This window comes from Micrasema longulum, unplaced genomic scaffold (assembly GCF_059751315.1).
Source record: "Micrasema longulum isolate JH-2025_06_02 unplaced genomic scaffold, ASM5975131v1 h1tg000114l, whole genome shotgun sequence".
In the NCBI taxonomy this organism is placed as follows: Eukaryota; Metazoa; Arthropoda; class Insecta; order Trichoptera; family Brachycentridae; genus Micrasema; species Micrasema longulum.
Window position 1 is genome coordinate 393,732 of NW_028277320.1, and position 22,296 is coordinate 416,027.

The 22,296-nt window shown below is 37.5% G+C and overlaps 1 protein-coding gene across 1 annotated transcript in view; it reads left to right on the plus strand.

The window, feature by feature from the left end:
* Ptp69D (Protein tyrosine phosphatase 69D) overlaps positions 1–21,813 on the plus strand; it is a 45,238-nt gene extending 23,425 nt beyond the window's left edge. Inside the window, exons 14-27 of the mRNA XM_088239268.1 lie at positions 1,058–1,173; positions 1,745–1,869; positions 2,753–2,900; positions 4,896–5,072; positions 6,854–7,068; positions 8,569–8,669; positions 8,750–8,895; positions 10,098–10,445; positions 11,668–11,842; positions 12,917–13,032; positions 14,163–14,294; positions 15,531–15,682; positions 15,994–16,129; positions 16,410–21,813. Coding sequence (XP_088095394.1) covers positions 1,058–1,173; positions 1,745–1,869; positions 2,753–2,900; positions 4,896–5,072; positions 6,854–7,068; positions 8,569–8,669; positions 8,750–8,895; positions 10,098–10,445; positions 11,668–11,842; positions 12,917–13,032; positions 14,163–14,294; positions 15,531–15,682; positions 15,994–16,129; positions 16,410–16,487 — 2,165 coding nt within the window. The 3' untranslated portion in view covers positions 16,488–21,813. The remainder of the gene's footprint in view (positions 1–1,057; positions 1,174–1,744; positions 1,870–2,752; positions 2,901–4,895; positions 5,073–6,853; positions 7,069–8,568; positions 8,670–8,749; positions 8,896–10,097; positions 10,446–11,667; positions 11,843–12,916; positions 13,033–14,162; positions 14,295–15,530; positions 15,683–15,993; positions 16,130–16,409) is intronic.
* Positions 21,814–22,296: the final 483 nt, after the last annotated feature.

Below are 22,296 nucleotides of genomic sequence, written 5' to 3' on the forward strand. Positions count from 1 at the left end.
ATTATCATTCCCTTTTTGCATCTAATGGTGCATAGGGAACTGCATTGGTATTCCAATCGTAGCGCATCTTGATCATTTTCTGCTACAAGAGGGTAAGGTTATCAGTTCTACGCTTCAGGTACAAGTGCATAGGAAGAAGAGGGTGATTCACCCGCACACATTGAGCAAGATGCTAATTTTTAAAAATTATTTTAAGCTTTTTTTAAATTCAATAATCCAAAATTCATCGAAGCCCTCATTAGATTCACTGTACCTAGGCTAAGTAAAAAAATATTTTTCACTGTGCTTTTCTAGTAAAACCATCAACTTTTATACCTTTTTGGATAGGTTATAAAATTAAATTTTTAATTTGTAAGCATAGAATTTTTTTTTTTAAATTATAAATTTTTTAGCGAGTGACGTGAAAATTATCAATAAAACAAAAAACATTATTAGCCATATCAGCCACATTCTAAATGTATTTAGGATATTTTAATGCTTATTAAGCTTTACTGGGTCATCTCCAAATAAAAAAATACTTCGATGACATTCAATTGGCCATTTTATTTTATTTTTGTCACAAACGCCCAAAAACGGGTATTTTTCTAAAAATTGCTGAATTCCAAATATCTCGAAAACTATTCACATTCGGCCATACATCGGGGTACTTAAATTTCTTGCATTTATGTACCTCTACCCCGTCCTGCTGGGAATACGTCGAGTTACCAATAACAATGGAACATCGTATAATGGGCTAAATTGAAAGGTTGTTTGATTTGCTTATTGATCAAAGGAACATTATTTTTTAAAGCCTTTCTAATGTGAAATATTTCCATATTATTTACTTTTAATCCTTTATTATTTATATGTAAGATTTTAACTCCTGTATCTTAGTCTAAGTCACGATTAAAACTGATCAGAGGATTTGCGAATTCTGAGTTGTTATGTAAAATGGTTATTTAACACGAATATCAAATTTTCTTGATGTTCTTCCAACGTAAACTGAAGGGCAGGAATTGCATTTTAACTGGTAGTGGTTTCATACAAATATTTAATAACATTTATTATATGATTTCAGTTCACTCGGAAGGAACAGAATGGGCCCCCGTGTATAGCAACTACTTCAGTGTACTGAATCCGGGACCCGATGATATTCCCGCAGGAGAAAACTACACCTATGAGATTATATTAAAGGTAACAGACCAGACATCTTATTTGACCATAATATTCATGAAAGAATATAAGAATATAAAGTTTATATTTGAAGCACTAACTTTGTGGTTATTCATTAAATAAAATAAAGTTAAATATAAGAATGATCATTTGGACAAAAATTCTTTACTTACCAATTGTTATTTGGGAAAAATCATATTCTGTAGTTAAAATTTCAATAAAAACATTATTTTTTTAACCACTTATTATTTATTTAATTACTGGTGGTATTGTGTCCGGGCAAATTAAAAATGCAGTTCTGTGTGTCAAATTGAATCCTGGACTAGTGTTTCCAGTCGATGGCTCATTATCATTCCCTTTCCCCATCTAATGTTGCACAGGCCACTGCCTTGGTACACAAATTGCGGCGTATCTTGATAATTTTTGTTATATAAAGGTAAGATGATCAGTCTTACTCTTCAGGTGCTAGCCCAGGAACTATGAAATATTTTAGAGTAAAAACACGTTTTTAAATAAATATATTTAAAAAAAATATTTATTTCAGTGTGTTCCTTTATGCAGTTGACAATATAGCATTGTTGTTTCTCTTTAGATCTTCGGCGGCGGGGTGGCTGTTGCCCTGTTCCTGGTTATAATCCTGTGCGCGTACCACGCTCACTCGCGTCGCAAGGCGCCCCATCACGGTGTGGAGATGAACACTCTTCAAACCACACTCAGGTAATGCAAAATAACGTCAAATATCACGGGTTCACACGAGGACAGAACAATACTGTCTTGTCCCATCGAACCTATTGTCCTCGCCTGAACCCAGCTTAAGAAAAACACTATTTATGTCTATTATGTCAGCATGGCTACAGATAATTGGTCTAATTATAGACACCAATTATAGAACGCGCCAAGTAGTTATATAAAATAATAAATTGACTTATCAGTAAAAAAGGTCAAAACATCCCATCAACAACTTTTGAACTGCATAGTTTTATATTTATATCCTCTGTCTTATGAGGGTCGAATCCCAAGTGTGTGATGACAAAATACATAGTTTTACTTAGATGATAAATTTGTAGTTAATATTAAATGATTATTATGAAAATAGCGCTGTAGTTATTCATAATAATAATAAAAAGTCCCAAAGCAGTAAGATAACTGCGATATAAACAAATGAATGCAAGGAAATTCGCAGATCAGAGGTCCGAGGCTTGAACCCCACTCTACCTTAACTTGATTCCCATTTTCTAATAGTGAATTATTTAGTGTAACCCTTTAAAAATGCCCCCAAACCTGATATATTTAGATCAATCATAAAAATGCAACTATAATATTTTTTTTATTAAAATGAAAAAAGCAAACACATGAAGGAATCATAAAAAAAAAAACTTTTTGTGCATGTGTCACCATTTATTGTGGACAACGGGGCCTTGACAAAAGAGAAATTATAACATTATAATACTGGTGCAGCGACGGTATTAATTTTATGGATCATATATTAATTTGATCACGCGTTAACAATCCCGATAATGATCATCAAAATGGAATGTGAACTTTTGCGCGCGCCCTTCTAGTAGGTTCGGTAGTATTTAAGCCGAGTGTGGCGTTGCAGGAACATCTACCAGAATCTGCGCGGGGGCCAACACCAGCTGGTGGCACACAGCCTGCCCGACATGCCGCCCATCCTCAAGGACGAGCTGCTGGAGGCCTACTCGGAGAGGCAGGCGGACGCGGGCTACGGCTTCCAGCGCGAGTTCGAGGTACGCTAATATCAATCAATATTTCAGTATATTTATTGTGTAAATAAATTATCCGTTAGGGCTCCGCTTTGGTATAATTTAATTTGTCAGCGTGCGTCGCACTCCGAGTATAAACATAAGTTAGTACATGATTACAATACCAGGTTTGCTAGTATGGGAGGGATTGTTTTTCTCTTTTTGCTCATTCGCTCCTAGGTGGAGCACGTGGACTTCACCAGACGCCTCCGGGAGGCCCTATCGCCAGCCAGCACTCTCTTCTCTTTCCACATCGATCCCGCATTCTTCAGTTCCGCCGAATGAAGCCGAAAGATCGTCATCAGGTTCTCCCGAGGCATGTGCAACACGTGTCCGAGCCGGGTCCATTGTCGCATGCTCAATATGCTTGTCGTAGGAGGCTGCTGCTTCCGTTCTCGGGCTTCAACATTAGTTATGAAATCGTACCACCTTATGCCTAATATTCTCCTCAAGCACTTACTCTTACTCGGAAATTTGGTGTTTCGAGTCTCGGTTAAGGTGCCGAGAGTTTAATAATCGGCATTTTGTTTTGACCGAGTATAGACTAGAGACAACACGCATTGTATTGAAAGTTGCTCCAGCAATTCGTTCAGCGTTCTTTGTGCATGCTACCCTCCTCAGTTATGTGAACTCCCAAGCATGTAAAGCTGTCAACTTTTTCGATACTCTGCCCATTATTATAGAGAGGCGGATCAGGTTCAAAACAGGATTTGTTGCGGATAATTTGGGTCTTTTTGGTATTAATATTAAGACCCAAATGAGCGGAGTTTTCCTGCGGTTTGCCAATAATTTACCAAAGGTCCCTAACAGACTTTTCAAAAAGAACTGCATCATTTGCAAACTTGGAGTTGCATAACTTTATGGGGGGAGTTCATTTTTATGCCTCGATCGGGTGGTAAAAATCCATCGATATGATGATTAAGAACGGTGCAAAGACTCACCCTTGCCTCACTCCAGCGGAGACCCCGTACCGATCAGTCTAAGGGACGCCGATTCTCACACGACAATTGTTGTATACGTGGAGCGCCTTTATAACGGCAGTAATCTCGGGCGGAATACCGTAGCACAACGAAGGGCTAGCTGTTCCTAAATATTGTAATAAATATGGAAAAGGACATTGCAATACAGTTTACCTAAAATATGTAGCATGTTACCAAACAATATTAAGAATAATTAGTTCAATCGAATGTAGTTACGCAGAAACCAGCCAGTCCAAAATTTTGAAAAAATTCGATATTGGTTTATAATTCAATTCTATGTTCTGGTAAAAACAGCCAGACCGCTTTTATACAAAAAACGGTAATAATCACCTGAAAAAAAATTCAATCGCAAAAACGGCATTTCTCAATTTGCAGAAAACACCCACAGCACCAGAAAAATCTTACTGTACTTTAAAAATCACTAAAACTGGTCAAATACATAATTAGATTCTTGTTTGTAGTATAGAAAAAAACTGATGTATTTATTGTTTATCATTTGTCAAAGTCAAAAACTTTCCAACTGTTGTGTAGATTTGATTATTGACTCTTTTCACAAAGGTGCTATTATCTCAGTTTCACTTTCCTATGGCTGGCTGCTTTCTGCATACGTTCCATCAATACAGGAGTAAGACGTATGCTCAAATTATGGCTGATGGAAAAAAGTTTTTTGTATTAATGGTAATTTTTAAATAAAATATCATAGGTATTATGCGATGTTTTCAACTAAAATTTGTAATATAGGTTAAGTATATAATATTGGAAAAATACGTAAGAAGGTGCTGACGGATTGCACGCCCGCAATTCAGCATGACTTTTGGCTTAATGAAGATGCTTTTGTTTAAATAATTAGGTGGTAATTACCCCCCGAGTTGGAAACCACTGACTTAAAGGGTTATATATTAAGGCTTATTGTTACATTATATAAAAAACAACACATACGTTATAACCCAAAACAATAACAGATTATGTAATGTCTCGACAATGTTTCTGTGTTATTTAGATGCTGCCGGACTCCTTCCCCGACCGGACCACGGAGGCGTCGGAGGCCAAGGAGAACCAGGGCAAGAACCGCTACCCGGACATCAAGGCCTACGACCAGACCAGAGTCCGCCTGTCCGCTGTGGAGGGGGTACCGGGCAGCGACTACATCAACGCCAACTTCGTGCTCGGGTACAAGGTAACAGCGACAACACGCAATAGTTTATTATACCAGAACTAAAAACCAGCAATCGGAAAGGTCTACAAATGAAATGATGTCTAATTCTGAACCGATTTTGTTTTTTTTAAAAAGAGTACCGAATAAAATTTTCTGTGTCAATATCAATATCTTTTGCATTTTTCAAAAATATTTATCATATTTGTATACCGTGCGTCTTTTAAGGGTTTTCGGATGATCCTAGCTCCCGTGAGAAACAATTTATCTAAAAAATAAAACAATAAGGACATGCCAATGGTAAATATCTATTGTGTCATTGCTCTAGTCCCGTAAACCCAGGGAGGAAAAACATGAATACGTTTGTACGAAGAAAACTCGGAGCGCGTTTCCTCTTTGCGCGTTTAACCTGTCAATCGACGATATTATGTACATATCCAGGAAATAAAATCCAGTAATACAAAAATAAAATACCTAGGGTATTTTTATCTTTGAGCACTTCTGTCGGTTACCAAACCTTTATTATCTGTTAGGAATATATTTTTTTGTAATATTTACATATAACCAAGTTTCGATCATCAAAATTTAGTAAAAAGTCGCTTAACCCGGTCCACGCCATGCGCATGTTAGCATGCGTTTGACTTTTTGCCGTAATTACACAACTCACAGTGAGGAAGTCCAGCGCGACAGAAAATTGGGTATTAAAATGTTTTCTTCGCGCGCTAACAATTAGAGCATTTGATTGTACGGCGAAGTTTCTCAAAAATGAACTACTTTAAACGACATCACTAGTTCTTCGGAATCAACCAATGACAGAGTGTTGTGATACATTTCCGGTTACCGGGAAGCGAACCCACCAATCAGGAGACAACTCACCGTAGAGAACTTGCGACGTCACAGGCAGAGTAATTTCGAAATCACAAAACTTAAAAAAATCATAGCTCTGATAATACTATAATTGCCCAAGATTTGTTCCTCAAAATTTATAAATCATATGTTCGTCCACTCCTGGAGTATGCCTACCAAATCTTTAGTCCCTATTTTAAAAAAGACGTAGAGTTGTCGGAGAAAGTCCAGAGAAGAGCAACTAAAATGGTAGTTTCTCTAAGAAATTAATCGTACGAGGACCGCTCAAGGGAGCTCGGGTTGAGTTCACTGGGAGCGCAGGCAGCGTGGTGACTCCATTAACTGAGCAATATAATGTACCCAAGTTGAAATCAATGTTCACTATGAATGAAAACCGCCATCTAAGAGGTCATCCATTGAAACTCAACACTGCCTCCTTCTCATCCGACCCTGGGAAGAACTTCCCGACAAACCGAGTTGTGGAGAAATGGAATGGCCTTCCTGAGAAAGTGATCGGTGCTAGTTCAGTGAATGTTAACTAGATGCACACAGCAATTTATAATGTTTAATAACCAGGTACACGCATCAGCTTAATAGCTGCTATATGTAATTTTTTTTTTTTTAATTTGGCGTAGTTTTGTAATCTATTAATAAATAATAAAAAAATACTCTAAAATTCCTCATTAGTTTTGGTGCAAAAACTCTCCATGAAAAATTATGATCTATTTTTAGCTAAAATGTATTTTGCGCAACTATTTTGGTGGAGATGTATTATAGTAAGATTTGCATGTTAGCGTTATTAATTATCTGACCGGTAGACATAGGAAATAGGCTTCCAAATAACCTTTTCTAAAATTTCTCAATTTTTTTATAATATGTCAATCTTGTAATATGCAAAAATGAACTATCAAATTGAACCAGCAGACTGCATTATGTTCACAATACTGGGTATTATTCAGGAGAGGAGAAAGTTCATCTGCGCGCAGGGCCCGACCGACGTGACGGTGCACGACTTCTGGCGCATGATCTGGGAACACAATCTGGAGCTGGTGGTGATGCTCACCAACCTGGAGGAGTACTCCAAGGTCAAGTGCGCCAAGTACTGGCCCGACCAGCACAACTCGGAGAAGGTGTACGGCGGCAACATCCGCGTGCTGCACCAGGGAGAGAAGAGGTACGTCCTCCCGAGGAGAGTTTTATTTCACGTAAACCAACCCTTTTTGCCGAGGTATAACATCGTTAAGCTAACACCGCGTAAATCATTTCATAGGACGATGAAAAAACTGCTTATTTTATTGAAAAGGGAAATTTTTATGGAAATTATAATAAATGCTTGCAAACATACGACTTTCTAATTTCCAATTTCTGAAAAATAAAAATAGAGAAAACTTTTTTCAAGCAATATTTTTCACACCACTTCAATTCATAAATAATATGGACATATCACATACTACGATTACCGATAAAAATATATGAAATGGACTTCAAAATCAATATGGATCATGTAGAGAAATGTTTTCATACATAAATGTAAAAAAGAAATTCAATAAAAATATGTAAGTAGAAAAACGCGACGTGTTTGGCCTCGGTTGTTATGACGTCAAGATTCATGAAATTGTTCTACATAAATGTCGATGGCGGGAACAAATAGAAAACAATGAATCGTGACGCATTAGGGGCGTGGCCAATGGAATGACCGTTTTTGTGGGTATTCAAAATTACAAATTTACAAGTATTTTTTATGCTACTAAAAATTTATTTTTTTTACTGGACAGTATATCATAGACCTTTATTACTTTAAAAAATGTGATATTTTCCTATTGCCACTTTTCCACGAGTTCACGAACTTCAGACACTTCCTCTTGCTAGATACATGTTTAAAATTCGAGGGTTAGTTTTTAACTGATCTGACAGCATCCACTCGTCATGTTTATTATGCATTGACCATAGAGCATTGAAAAAATAAAAAACATTGTTAAAACCCCCAAAACAAGGGTGTCATTAACTATAAAAGAAGTTGTAAATTGTAATGTGATGCCGAGCCGGTACTTACTGAGTTTACAAAGCTTGGATTGACACGAGCAATTTCAACCATATGTTTGATACCCTTTTAAAGTGTTTTGTTGTCGGCGAAAATACGAATCAGGTATTTAGACACTCACATAGTGTCGTAAACATTATCCGATCTCGCCGCCCAGCGGCATCGCTCCAAAGTAAGCCGACCGTTTGTATTTTATTACTTCAGTTCTTATTTTTGTTCAGTTTGTCCGAGAAGTAGCTCGTTAAAAAAGTGAATAAATGTACGGAGAAAACCAAGAACTAAAATGTCAAGGAATGTTTCCTCGTTACATCCGAGATCTCGCTATTTCCGTGATCATTATAACGAAGTTCGACTGTATAAATTTTCAACATGCTTTGGTTTGTTGATTTTACAATGCATATTAGAAGTATGTAAGAATTAGCGACATCTATCGTTAAATGTAATAAGTTTAAAAAGACCCTAAGTCTTTTAATCGGGTCAGTTTCCAAGATAGATGCGGCGAGAATTTTAGTTCTCAATTTGTATCATACCTACTTATTTTTAAACCGGGGCGAATATTCCGAACGCAATTATTGCATACTAAATACCCAGATGATTTATTAGCAATATTTTAGTTAGATTTATTTGTTCAAGGTATTCTGACTACATCATCAGAGAATTAAGAATTAGTAAGCAGCCCTTGTCCAGCTCCGATGGGGAGGTTATCGAAGCCAATGGAATCAAGAAGAATGGAGGTACTGTTTTACTCGATTATTGCACTGTACTTATTTACATTATCGAGGATAACAATGATGATTTCGTCGGATGGTTCCAGTCGCCGACACGAATAATGGAAACGGCAACGGCAACGGCACTGCCAGCGGAGCCACGGAGGAGAGGGTTGTGAAACAATACCACTTCCTGATGTGGAAGGACTTCGTGGCGCCGGAATACCCGCACGCCATACTCAAGTTCATCAAGGTATACTATTATTATCCTTCGTAATATTACAATACTATCATACGAGGTACGTATATTTGGAAAGTAAGTTCCATTTGAAAGGTTCATTAACAGATTGCTTCGGTAGAGAGCGGAACAAAAAATAAAATGGTGAATAGACGGGGCCATTCGGAACGAATTGGATCTAGTTGCCTGTCCCTAAATGTCGTCAATTTATTATTACGTTTTTTTCATGTTTTTCTTGACAGTTTCCCAGATTTTGGTCTAGCGCCTTTAGTAAAAAAATCTAAGGCTTGTATCGGCTCTAATTAAATTTTGTTTGCCTTAGTAGTGTTGTACCGTTGTATCAGAGAAAAAAATCTGTGCAGATAATAATTTGGAAAAAATGAATTACCCAACAAAATTTTTAAAAAAGGATAAAAGAAACGTAAACATGAACTTTGCTTCACATTAAAATAAAATCTAAACATGACTCCCGAGGGGGTGAAATCCAGTCTTTTGTCTACAAACATTTGGACAAACTCAAATATTGTGATCAAAATGTTTTAAATTCTTTTGAAAACTTCTTTAATATACGCCTTTTGAACAGTATGCTAAATACAATACAAAATCTTGAAATAAAAATTCGGAGTAAAACTCTTCTAAGACAAACACAATTTATTTAGAGCTGATGCCAGCCTTAGATTTTTTTTATTAAAGGCATAAGACTAAAATCTGGTAAAATGACAACAAAAACATTAAAAAAAACTATGATAATAAATTGGTGACATTTGGAGACAGGCCACTACAGTAAATTTGTTCCAAATGTCCTCCTTTATCTACCATTTTTTTATGTTCCACTCTACCAAACAACTTGTATTCAGAAAAAAAAATTATTATGAAAAATCTTTAGACCTTAAAGTATTTTTCTACATAACTCCCATCATTTTTAGGCAACTGTCATAGCACGGCGCAGGCTTTTGTGTTCCCATTTCATAAAAAGGGTACGCCCTCTTCTTTCGTCGTCGTGAACGTTATCACAACCTTCATTAAACTGTCTCACCCATTACTCATCTCTTACCATCGATTTACTTATCATATGTACTTCATACACCTCGCAGGTGATATTGATGAATGTGGACCAGTTCGATGTTCCTCGTACTGAGGATACAAATTACAGGCCTTATCTCGCAAGCCGCAGGATAAAAAAAATATTTTAACTGACGTATCGCGCGCGGTTGCAGCGCGTGCGGGAGGCGAGCGGCGGGCGCACGGTGCTGGTGCATTGCTCGGCGGGCGTGGGGCGCACGGGCACGCTGGTGGCGCTGGACGCGCTGCTGGACCAGCTGGCGGCGGAGCGCTGCGCGGCCGTGGCGGCGACGGTGTGCGAGCTGCGGCGCCAGCGCAACTTCCTGGTGCAGAGCCAGCGCCAGTACGTGTTCGTGTACCGCGCGCTGCTGGAGCACGCGTGCCTGGGCGACTCGGAGCTGCCGCTGGCGCGCCTCAAGCCGGAGCTGGACCGCCTGCGCCACACGCCCCTCCCCGAGGCCGTGTGCGCTATGGAGGCGCAGTTCCAGATGCTCAACCACATGGTATGCTCGCCACTTTATATTTTATTTTTCACATATTTATTTACGGACGTATCAAGTCTATTTAACAATGGTTAATACATTTCTTTGTAATATATACTGGTACAATTGAAATGAAATACAGCTGAAGAAAATTAAAGCTAGGACAAAAATGAAATAATAATGACTACCTCGAGACAAGATCTGGTCTATCTTAGTGATTGTTTAAACCTAAAAAGACTTGCACCAAAAAAGTCCAGATCTTATCTTGAAATAATTAAAATTCCAATTTAAAATGCTTTGTTTAAAACCACCTAATTCACATTTAATTATGTATTGACTGGTTTCGAATCTACACAAGTTTCCTTATCAAGGTACAATTAGTAATCTGTTCTAGTTCAATTAAGATATAATTTACTATAGTCCTTAAAATATAGCTTGATTAGAATGACAGCTGTCAAACTAATTTCATTAGTGATGGGAAATTACTGATCACTGATCAAATCGATTTTATCAGTTATTTCATGCAATCATGAAACTCTGTTTCCGAACATTGATATAAAAAACGCAAAGACAAGCCTATTATAGTGTGTTTAACACAATTATTCACCAAAAAATGAGACATTTATACTTTTTTTATGAACAATATAAAATGAATTATTTTTTTATTCGACCAATTTACATTGATCAATTTGTCCATCTCTAACGTTTTTGCAAAATGATGTAACCTTGTAAGAACGTCGTTAATAATTAGGTTTATTTTAGTTTTAAAGCTGATTTTAAATATTAATGTTGATTTATGCTTCAAGCATTGTATTAAAAAAATAAATGAACACGCCAGATACAAATGATTTTCCGTGTGTCAATATAAATAACTCCTTTGACGTTACTACAAAGTTATGTCGTCACTTTTTCTGACAACTGTCACTCTAATCATGTTACATTTTAAGGACTATAAATTGTACTAAGTACTGCTTTAATGTCGCGTCAGCTATTAGCGTGGAAGTAAAACAGGGAGTTAGGAAGTGAAAAAAAGAATGCATGTAAAATTTAAAGCTCGAAATCCATTTTTTTGCGGTTATCGCTAAAAATTTGCACCCAAAATATCAATGGTTATTAAACTATAAAGCGATGGATTGTTATGTTTGCTGTTTGCACGGGGGGAAGGCAAATACAAATGTAAATTATTATTGTAAGAACTCAGCGGAAAAATATTTTAATAATTAAAAAAATTGTGGGTTAACAGAAGAAGGCCCTGGCGGCTGTGGAGATCGAGAAGCCCCACGAGGCGGGCGCCGCGCCCGAACACGCGACCAAGAACCGCAGCGAGGCCGTCCTGCCGTACGACCACAACAGGGTTATCCTGGCTCCGCTGGCCACCCGGGAACACTCAACCTACATCAACGCCTCATTCATAGAAGGTTCGTATCCGAGTTCTTGTACCTGTTCATGCTGCGAGAAACTTTAGAGCTGAGGTCGGGTGGAGAAGCATATTCGTAAATGCCCGATGCGTTATCCGTTCGGGACGAAAACGAGAATGTTTATGTCGAGTGCCGTTAGCAGGCGCTGCTCAGGGGCAATTTTGTGATGTTACGAAATTGAACAGCGCTAATTAATAATGGGAGACGTATTTCCCAGTGATACCGAAGTCTGGTAGCGGTGGGGAATATTGTAACAAAAAAGTTTTATGTAATTTTAGAAAAATCTTTATTTATTTAATGAATACTTTTCTTGCCGTAAATTAATAGTTTATCTATTTATAAATTTGCATGAATCGCTTTAACTTTAGAGTTATACATCAACCGGTTTCGAGGTTACTTCCTCGTCATCGCGACTCGAGAATTACTCGCGTTGTTATTTACGTCATAATATGTTGTATGGATGAAACAGAAGAGTGAAAGAAGGAGAGAGAAAGAGGATAGTATGAATCATAACGGGAATATTTTTGTAAGTAAGTTTAAAATATACTGCAATATATGTATGTATTATTATGTATCCCCATATATTTTCTACTGAAATGTAATAATATTTTTTTTTTTCTTTTTTTTTTTCTTTCTCTTCTTAATTAATTTTTATTTTTTGCTCTTTTTTTGTGTAAAATGCATTTCTGTCTTCATATTTATGTTTCTGTCTTCATAATATGTAAAGATGACATTTTAAATATTTTTATTTTTCTTCTAAAAATCATTTATATATTTTTTTGCTACCTCTGTGTAAAATACATGTCTATCTTTATTTGTTTATATGTATGTTAAACATGTAAAAGCCTGGCGAAGGCGTTTAAATAAATAAATGTCATACCACAAAATAAAAAATATTTTTGATATTAATTTTTTATTTATTAATATTATAGTTTGTCTTTTAGCTTCTAGACTTAACTAAAACCATTAAATGTTTTCCCATTAAAATTGGATTTACGGAACTACAATGATTTATAAAATTAGTGATTAAATTGGTATATTTGACAAAGAAAGAGAATGGGTTGACTGTTGCAGGTTATGACAATTCAGAATCGTATATAGTGGCACAAGACCCTCTCCCCAACACGATAGCGGACTTCTGGAGGATGGTGTCGGAACAGGAGATCTCCACAATAGTCATGCTCAGTGAGGTATGTATCCGCACACTGCGCTCCTTACTTATGCATAAATAAACTCCGCACTAAAGCTTCGGCACTATACTGCCGCTCGTTACACTACACTTGCGGAGAAATGGAGTCACCGTTGAAAATCTCAAGTCTACAAAAACTTTGCAATAACATTGGCTCAAAGTTGACTAATTTAGCTTGATTGATCTACCATCGATCGATCGGCTTATGGCTTGAATACACCGATGTCCCTATTGCGTGAACTCGAGACAGAATTCGGACTCGGTGTACATTTTTCGGCGAATCAGAGCATCGAATGCCACTTGTTCCAGTAACTTATTCCAATATAATACACTTCGAAACACAAAAAAAGAACCATAACGTGAGCATAAAAGTAAACAGCGAAACTCTCAAAGAACCTGAACACGTGACCTACCTACCTCACTTACCATGGACAGACAATTATAATAGACAAAACACATAGACGGACTCACCAAAGCCATTACCATAGTAAAGACCTCGTACCAAAAAAAATTTTAATCATGATATATCATGCTTACATTAAAAGCAAATTGAGCTACATGATCGCTTTCTGGGGAACTGGTAACAAGACATAACATAACAAGGATACAAAGACAACAAAATAAAATAATTAAACTGACATACGACTTATCCTACGTGAACCCTACGACTGAACTGTACAAAAAACACACCAGTTTGACATAAGATACTTGGCGAAAATTGTACTGGGAAACAAACAAGACGATGACATAACACTTACCAAAACTGCTGACATACAAAAATATAATACCAGACATCAACAACACTACCACATTAAAAAAGCAAAGACAAACGTAGGACATTAAAAAATACCATACAATGAGTCTGAACACTATAGTAATTATCAACCCGAAAAAGCATATGATGACTACACTTACCAGACGAGAAATTACGGACGGACTAGACCTCATAATATTTCTTACAAAACCGTAATGGGCTTTTAAAATAATCCATTAAAAAAACGATGCTTAATCAATGGAGCCGTTTAGTAAACTCAACTATCTATAACAACATAAGACTAACAGGATATATTTTTGTTACCCAATTGTATATGTAATGCCAGCATAATATTAAACATTTGCAACATATTCCAGTTGGGTGATGGCAAGTGTCCCCGGTACTGGGACGACGAGGACATTATGTACGAACACATAAACGTCAATTACCTGCAGAGCGAGTCCTGTCCCTACTACACGCGCCGAGAGTTCCTAATCACCAACACAAAGGTACGACCGTCGAGCTATTTCTGGCAACTCTCTCTACTCGGGTACTCGGGTACTCGGGTACTGTAGGTAGCTTACCGCCACATTCACCATTATTGTCCAACACCGGTCGGAGATGGACAGAAGAAACGATGTTGATGTTGATGTTGAGGTTCCAATGCGAGAGTAACGGCGATAATGAAAATTACTTTGCATGACATCGCTAGTTCTTCCGAATCAATCGATGATAAGAGAGTTGTTATAGATTTCCCATTTGTTGTAAATCAACTGACCAATCGGCAGAACTCATCATTCAGGTAAGATTACTTGAGAAAACTTAATTTAAAAAAATCATAGCGCTGATAATACGATGATGATGTAATAACTTATATTTACGTATAAGTTATTAATTTCAAAATACTTGGTACGCTTCCACTTATTTGTTTGACCAATTAGCGCTTTCACCCTCTAATGGGCATCTTCAGACCGGTGAATATTATACAGTGTAAGCATAATTTATATAAAACTAAATATTATCCTTAGTGTGGGTACATTAAAAAATAAGTTGAAAGAGATACAATACGCAATATTTCAATGGAACAAAGTGGGACAAATTATTGAAAAAACATAGTTTTATATAACTAAAATTACCTTCATACCACCTGCCCTTATCGCTTTGCGCTACCTTTGCGGAGTTATTTCAGAAATACAAAACGTATTGTCAGAGCTACGAATTTTTAAAGTTAGAGATAGAGGTTAGAGGAGAAGAGAGTTACAGGTTCTTCTCTGTCAGTTCTTCCGATTTATTCATTTACGGTAAGCAAACCGGACATCCTTCACAGCTCTCATATCATTGGTCGGTTCATATGAACCAGTGACGTCGTTCAAAGTAGTGCATTTTTATTAATATATGTATATATTTTTTTTGTACATTTTCAAGAAACTTTGCCGTACAATTTAGTGCTCTAATTCTTACCACGTGCAAGAAAACATTTTGTACGAAGTTCATCATTAAAGATATTTTTAAAGAAATAACTGTCGTTATTGAATGTATATTACAGCATAATTATATTGAGTGCAATGTTTGATATTGATCTGTGGTTGAAAATCGCAAATGTCTAAATCTTTAAAGTAGTTTTTCTCAGTTTGACGCATTCAGACTTGTGCCACTCCGGACGGGCAGGGTTCTAAATGTGCGCTAGATATGGGCGCACAAGCAGTTTAGGGGTTTATATATATATATATACATCTTATTTACAGAACCAAGAAAGTTCGCGAGTGACGCAGCTACAGTACCACGGCTGGCCCACGGTCAGCGGGCAGGTTCCCGAGGTCACGCGCGGCATCATCGAGCTGGTCGGGCAGAGCGAGGCCGCGCCCCCCGCCTCCCCTCCTCTCCTAGTGCACTGCAGGTGAGGTTCTGCAGCGAGGATCGTGCGATACCCTAAAGCCAGCTCTCGCCTTCCCGGCCTAAATTAAGTAAGATGTGGTCTTCTGAGAATGTCAATTATTCCCCGACATGTAGCATCGAACTCGTGCGAGACGTTAACATTCTACAAATCCACTCTAGCGTAATAGGGACAAATCCACTCCGGTAGAAATCTTTCTTCGAAGACCCGGGCTTGGAAGGCGAGATTAAACAATGGGTACTCATCTAATATACGCGGAGTAATGTGAAGAGTTTTCAAAGCACCGGCTATAATATTATGTCTCTCCTCCGCAGCCTGGGCACGGAGCGATCGTCCATGTTCGTAGCGCTCAGTATCCTCATCACGCAGCTGCTCACGGAGCGGAGAGTGGACGTGTCAGCCGTGACCCGCAAAATACGCACACAACGCATGGGCTGTCTGGACACATTTGTAAGTTCATTAGTTTATTACTCAGTTGTGACTATAGTTTGGGTCCTCGCTAATTGTTTAATATGTCATCGAACAGACGGATTGCACTTTTTTCGTTTTACCACATCCATTTCTGCAAATAATAAGTAAAGATGTCGGATCTACTCTATCAATATCCGACGAACAACCTTCTCGGCCACGATGCGGCGGGTAAACGATTGTGCGTTGCGACGTGCCGATGAGAGATGACCCGCGCTCTGTACGAACGCTACTAAAATGTTCCCGATTGTCTCCATTACAGCTGCAGTACGAGTTCCTGCACAGAGCCATCCTGAACTACGCGGAATTACACAACTTGCTGAGTGCGAGTGACAGTTAGAGCGCCCCCCTCCGACAGTCGCCGCGCTGCAGCGAAGCAACCCAAGTCTGGTAGGATTAATGGCGCCGTGGCCAAACTTGCGCCCACCGCCCGTCATTACGATTATTGTTTTTATTTATTTTTGTATCATACTATTATTACTAGATATAATATATTACAGTTTTTTAAAATTTGATATCTAAATGTAAGGAAAATATACCAATTTAGCCCATTTACTAATAATACAGCATGTTGTTAGGTTTTGTATTTTTTAATAATTGAATTTAGAGACGAAACGGAGAGGAAAGAAAGTGTTAGGATTTTATATGTAATTTTTATATTCCGCGAGAATATTGTCCCGCGGGAGATGCTCCCACTACGCTCGTATACGACCTCGCCTCGTATTCGTACCCGCGTGCCATCGTACTCTCGATAAACAAACATTTATATTTCTGCCATTTTCTATGTCTATACGTGCTTTATGTAGACGGCTCTCATTTCGTGCCATACATGACGTGATATTAGGCGAGAAGGGACAAGTTTACACTCTCAGATACGTACTTTGTAATACGAAATAGTTATTTGACAAGCGTAGTTAGTTGAAGCTAATACTGATTCATTCGTATAACATTTTAATTATTTTTCTCATGTAATGCGTAATATTTTCTTAAAAATTGCACAAAGTAATTGGTTTATCCGCAGGTACCTCTAGTTATAGTTAGTTAGTAAGGAAACGCAACAAGAAAGTTTAGATTAGGAATGTCCCCGGCGTTTGTCTTTTTCTAGAATTATTATTCTTTAAATTCTCTCAGAAATTTGATACTTGCGACTGTGTTCTCCGAATCGACTGATTCAATTCTATGTCCGGCCAGACAAACAATATAATTCTGCGTGTGAAATAGCACCAGAACCCCGGACGAGTGTTTTCCACTCGGTGGCTACTCTCGGGTAAAAGTCCCGAAAAGGTGATCCAGTGTAGACAAATCTGCCTCGTTGTGTAGTGATGGGTGGGTTTGTTTTTAAAGGTGATTTTCCACTCGAGTATTTCAAAGTCCACCTTCGTGTGACAGATGATCGATATAAGCCTCACCTGGCGTGCATTAGCAGTGCCCTATGCACAACCGGGAGCAGAAAGGGAAATGAACGAAGCGTATGTTCATTGTCACTTATATTCTTCAACTTCACATTTCTGTTTATATCTGATGTTCTTTTTGTTTGATATGAAATATTGATGTTTTTGCGCAGTATTGACTTTTCATCATCATCATCACTCCCTCTCCGCGCCTAATGGTGCATAGGTACACCAATCGCGGCGTATCTTGATCCTTTTTGTTACATGAAGGTGATGATGAAAACACCCTTTTAAATAAATATTTCGTATCAACCGTGTCGGGAATCGAACCCGAGACCTCTTGTGCGGTACGGACCATTACACCACGAGGCCGACAATTGTAGTGACATATTGACTTAAAGCTGTTTTCATTAATATTATTAATTCTATCTTTGAGAATTTTTTCTGTAAAAATGTTGGTAAACGTGTTTCACTCGTGTACCCGTCAAATGTCCGATCAGATTACGGTGGGTACTGACTGACTGACTGACTTGCGGGAAGTGGAGAAACATCGGGTTTATGATTTTGTAGACTATTTTAGAGAAGTTTCACCGCACAATTAAATGTTATTACGTTTGAGGAAACATTTTAGAAATGTAATTTCGAGTAGAACCAAATTACCCGATCGAGTCGAGAGAAGTATAAAATATCGATATGGATCAGTATTAGTGGAGTGTCTCCCGGCAACCGGTGTTGCCCGAATGTCGGTGCTGCAGTAGCTGTCTCCATCGCCGTGCGTCAGTTTGCCTCTCCCGACCCCCGAACTGACGCGACTCATCGCGCGGATATTATTTTAATACGTTAGTTTTTGCTCTAGTCGCTATTTCAAATTATTTAAGTTAAGCGTTTGTCCTTCCAGAAACAATTATTAATATTAGCGCTAAATTATGTAAAATATTTTATATACACTTTATTTTACGATTATCGCAATATCGATTGACGACACGCTTCGAATACGGACTCGTTCGAAAAACAATTTCTTAAACAAAGATAGAAAAAGTCGTTCGAATGGAAGTCTAGGTTCAGAACCTATCATCAGCCGGTTTAAGTGAGCACTTAACGCACTGTTGCATTCGCAATTCTGTACATGTAAATATTTTTTGTATTCGAAAAAGTCCCACGACGACCTCCGTGGTGTGATGACTGAGACAGTTCACTCGCGAAAGGTTCCTGGTTCGGATTCTCGGTGAGAATGCAAAAATTAAATGTGATTTTTCTCCTGCCTTGTTGTTTTGTGCTGTGATTGGGTCTCCTGGCAAAAGACAAAAGTTACTTAAAAAAATACTTTGGCCACATATTCTGCGGAGAAAAATATGCTTTTCTACAGCTCAGCTTCTACGGTGGGGGTGAAGGGGGAGGGTAGACGGGGTATTGGACATAAAAGAACATCACGGCTCGGGAATCTTCGGGGGTGGTTAGGAATACCAGATGCCGCACGAAAAGAAGAATGTAAGTCAGTTTTAAAATATTGAGAAAATATCCATGATAGACATCTATGTCTAAACATGGGTAAAATGGTGAATGATTTCCCGAACCGGCCAATGGTACCGGTATTCAAAATATGTGTGTATATGCTTCTCTTTTCAAACATCTTTTTCTATCTTTGTTAAGGATTTTTTTCCATCTGCATAATATTTATACTTCTCTATGGCAATATTTTTATTTAATGTTAGTAGGGTATTTACCCACAATTTGGTGCAGTCACTCGAATAATTTATGTCAATTCAAGTTATTTCTAAATATAACAAATGCGAAGTTTTTTTTGTAAAGATATCTAGTTTTTTAATTCTAGTCTTTATTCCGAGCGTGTTCTCAATCTGCGCATTATTTTTTTGTTAATTAATCATTGTGAATCTCTCATGTTCGAATGTCGAATGCCTCAAACATAATGCATTGTGATCAAGTGATATTTTTAAAACCTACATCGTAACAGCAAACTCGCAACTGGAAGTTATTTTAGCAAATTAGTATTGGAATTTGCCAAAATGTTCGTGAATCGACGCCACACACTGTTGGGGCAGTTATGTACAGTTGTTGCGATGAGTATTTCTCCATTTTCTCCACTGGATTTTCTTTTCCAAGATTTTTAGCCTAGATTCCGGTTTCTTTTTGCACAGAGAAGTGTACGCAAACTAACATAATACGGAGCTAATGCGATTCCATTACAATATTCTGTTACCGGTTGCGAGTTTGCCGTTACTTATATTCTAGAATAATCCTGTTTTCTTTGTGTGAAATATGACTTTCTTTGATTGGCCGCCGAGTTTTAGGGAAATAATTTGACGTAAATGAATACTCCTTAATTATACGCGCCCTTAGTGAACTAGCTACGCAAACAGAGGCGGGAAAAGTGTCCATAGCGAGGTTATATTGTATCCATAATAATGGAGGCGAGTATTGCAATATAGTGAAGTACAATAAATAATCTTATCATTTCGCTTAGTTATTGTTTAAGTGTTGCCCATTTTGTACACGTTTATTTATGACTCTTAATGGTTTAAACGCTCATATCTGTAACATATTGACTCTGCGTCTAATCGATGCACATTCATCACATTTTTATACCCATTTGACGAGTAATTCGCTACCACTGTACAAAAGCCACATCATCACGAATATATTTATTTCATCTATATAAGCAAAGTGCGTCAGTGATCGGACTTCGATTTCGGGTTACAGTCACGCGCATATTAAATTAACAAATAAAGGACAATTTTTTGCAAACAACGGGCCACGGTGCAGTGTCGAATTAAAACATCTAGAAAAATCGTATTATATTATTGCGATCTCTCAACAGGAATCGAACCCCGAAGCGCAATGCTCGAGGGGAGTGTCTGCGATAACACCACGGGGTTATATAACTCATCATCACTTTATGGTGCAAGATCAGTCTTATGCCGACCCGAAGGTGACCATAATGACCAACATAAACATATATTTTTAATGAATAGAACCCGAGACCGCGTACACGGTAGGTAAATAATGCGCAAACTGCTATATTATTATTATCATGATTTTCAATCAACACTCGCTTGTTTTGAAATTCTTAAACAAAGCTTTATTGTGATTACAAAATGTGCGTGTCCTTATTTTGTTAATTTAATATACCACCATTCTATCGATGACAAATCAATGTTTGCACGTTGTTGTCATCGCGTCACCTCTCATATGTCACCTCACAATATCCTCGTACATCTCGTCATGTCACGATCGTCTCCACAGTAAGTTAATGAAATGAAAGTATATTTTTATGGATTATATTCCGTCACCGAGCCGAGTCACCCCTTCCCGCGGCACGGCCGTGGAACGTGATATTTTGAATAGCAACGGTTGAATAATAAATTAAACGACGAGCTTCGTATCACTCGCCCGCACTAACTTAATTAAGGATTATGTTAAGTCCATACTAAACTTTGTGTCCCATCAAAATCCAAAGCCGTTTGGATGCTTTACCTTTTATTTTGTCATCCGACGCGAATTTGAGCCATCTTTTATTTTTAGTATCCGTCTGAAATCTGAATTGGTATCTCGCAAAACCGCTTGGCGTTGAAACTCGAAGCTTTCAACCCGCAATGAATGTATGTAGAGTTCCATAAACTAAATACGGGTGTCATTTAAGTTGGCAACTATCATATCCTTTTCCCATTGGGGTAAAAAGCAATAAATGATGATATTTATAACATATAATTCATATTTATTATATGTGGGCTCTAATTACATATTTATTTATTAACGGACATTGTCCATGTATACAATTTATAAGGTTTAAATATTACAATAAAAGAAGAGTTTAAAACATTAAAAAAAAAAAGAAAGAAGCATTGACAAACATAATGGACATCGAGACAAGATCTGGACTATTCTATATATGCTATAGCAAATGAACACTTTTAATAAATCGCTGGAAATTTGAACCCGTCCAATAGTCGGGTGTATTCATCAACGTTCCATTAATCTGTCCTAGAGGACTGCAGATATTACAATATACGGTGAAAGGATACCAATTCAGATCGCCGACAGGATCGGAGGTGATATAGTGAAGTAAGTTAAATGGTTCCCGGAAGCGAGGAAAGCCAAACCAAATATTGTATGTTTGGGTGATCGCCGTTGTTGAACTGTCTGCAGTTTATTTTGTAAAGTAATGATGACCCAAGCAACCACCACACATTATGTTTAAGAACTGGTAATAATTATGTATATTTATTTATGTGTAAAATAAACGAATTTTTAATGTAATCTTGTTTCATTTAAATTATGATTATTATTGACCGAGCAAATTGTCATGTGGAAACTTCTATATTTTTTTTATAAAAATTCATAATATGTTTTGGAGACAAAATAAACCTTTCTCACAAACAAAGAAAAAAATACTTTGTAGATTTCTATTTAAAAATATGAAAAAAAATTATTTTTTTTTACAATTTTTCAATGTTTGGAAAATGGCCGGCCAATCGTGGATTTTTTTTATGACAAAATAAGATGGCAAGTAATATTTCCTTATCCAAGAGAGAAAAGTGGATCCTTGGACTGGTGGGCAGTTTTACGAAACACATTAATGAAAACCTGGTCTGCACCCAAGATTGTGTTTTAATAATACCGCACGGAGGAAAAATTTCCATAGTCATAAAAGGTTCTTTGTTTTAAATAAATCCCTTTGTAAATAAATGTTGTTTTTTTCTTTTCTGTAAATTGATATTCTTTTCTTTATGCTTTTGCGAT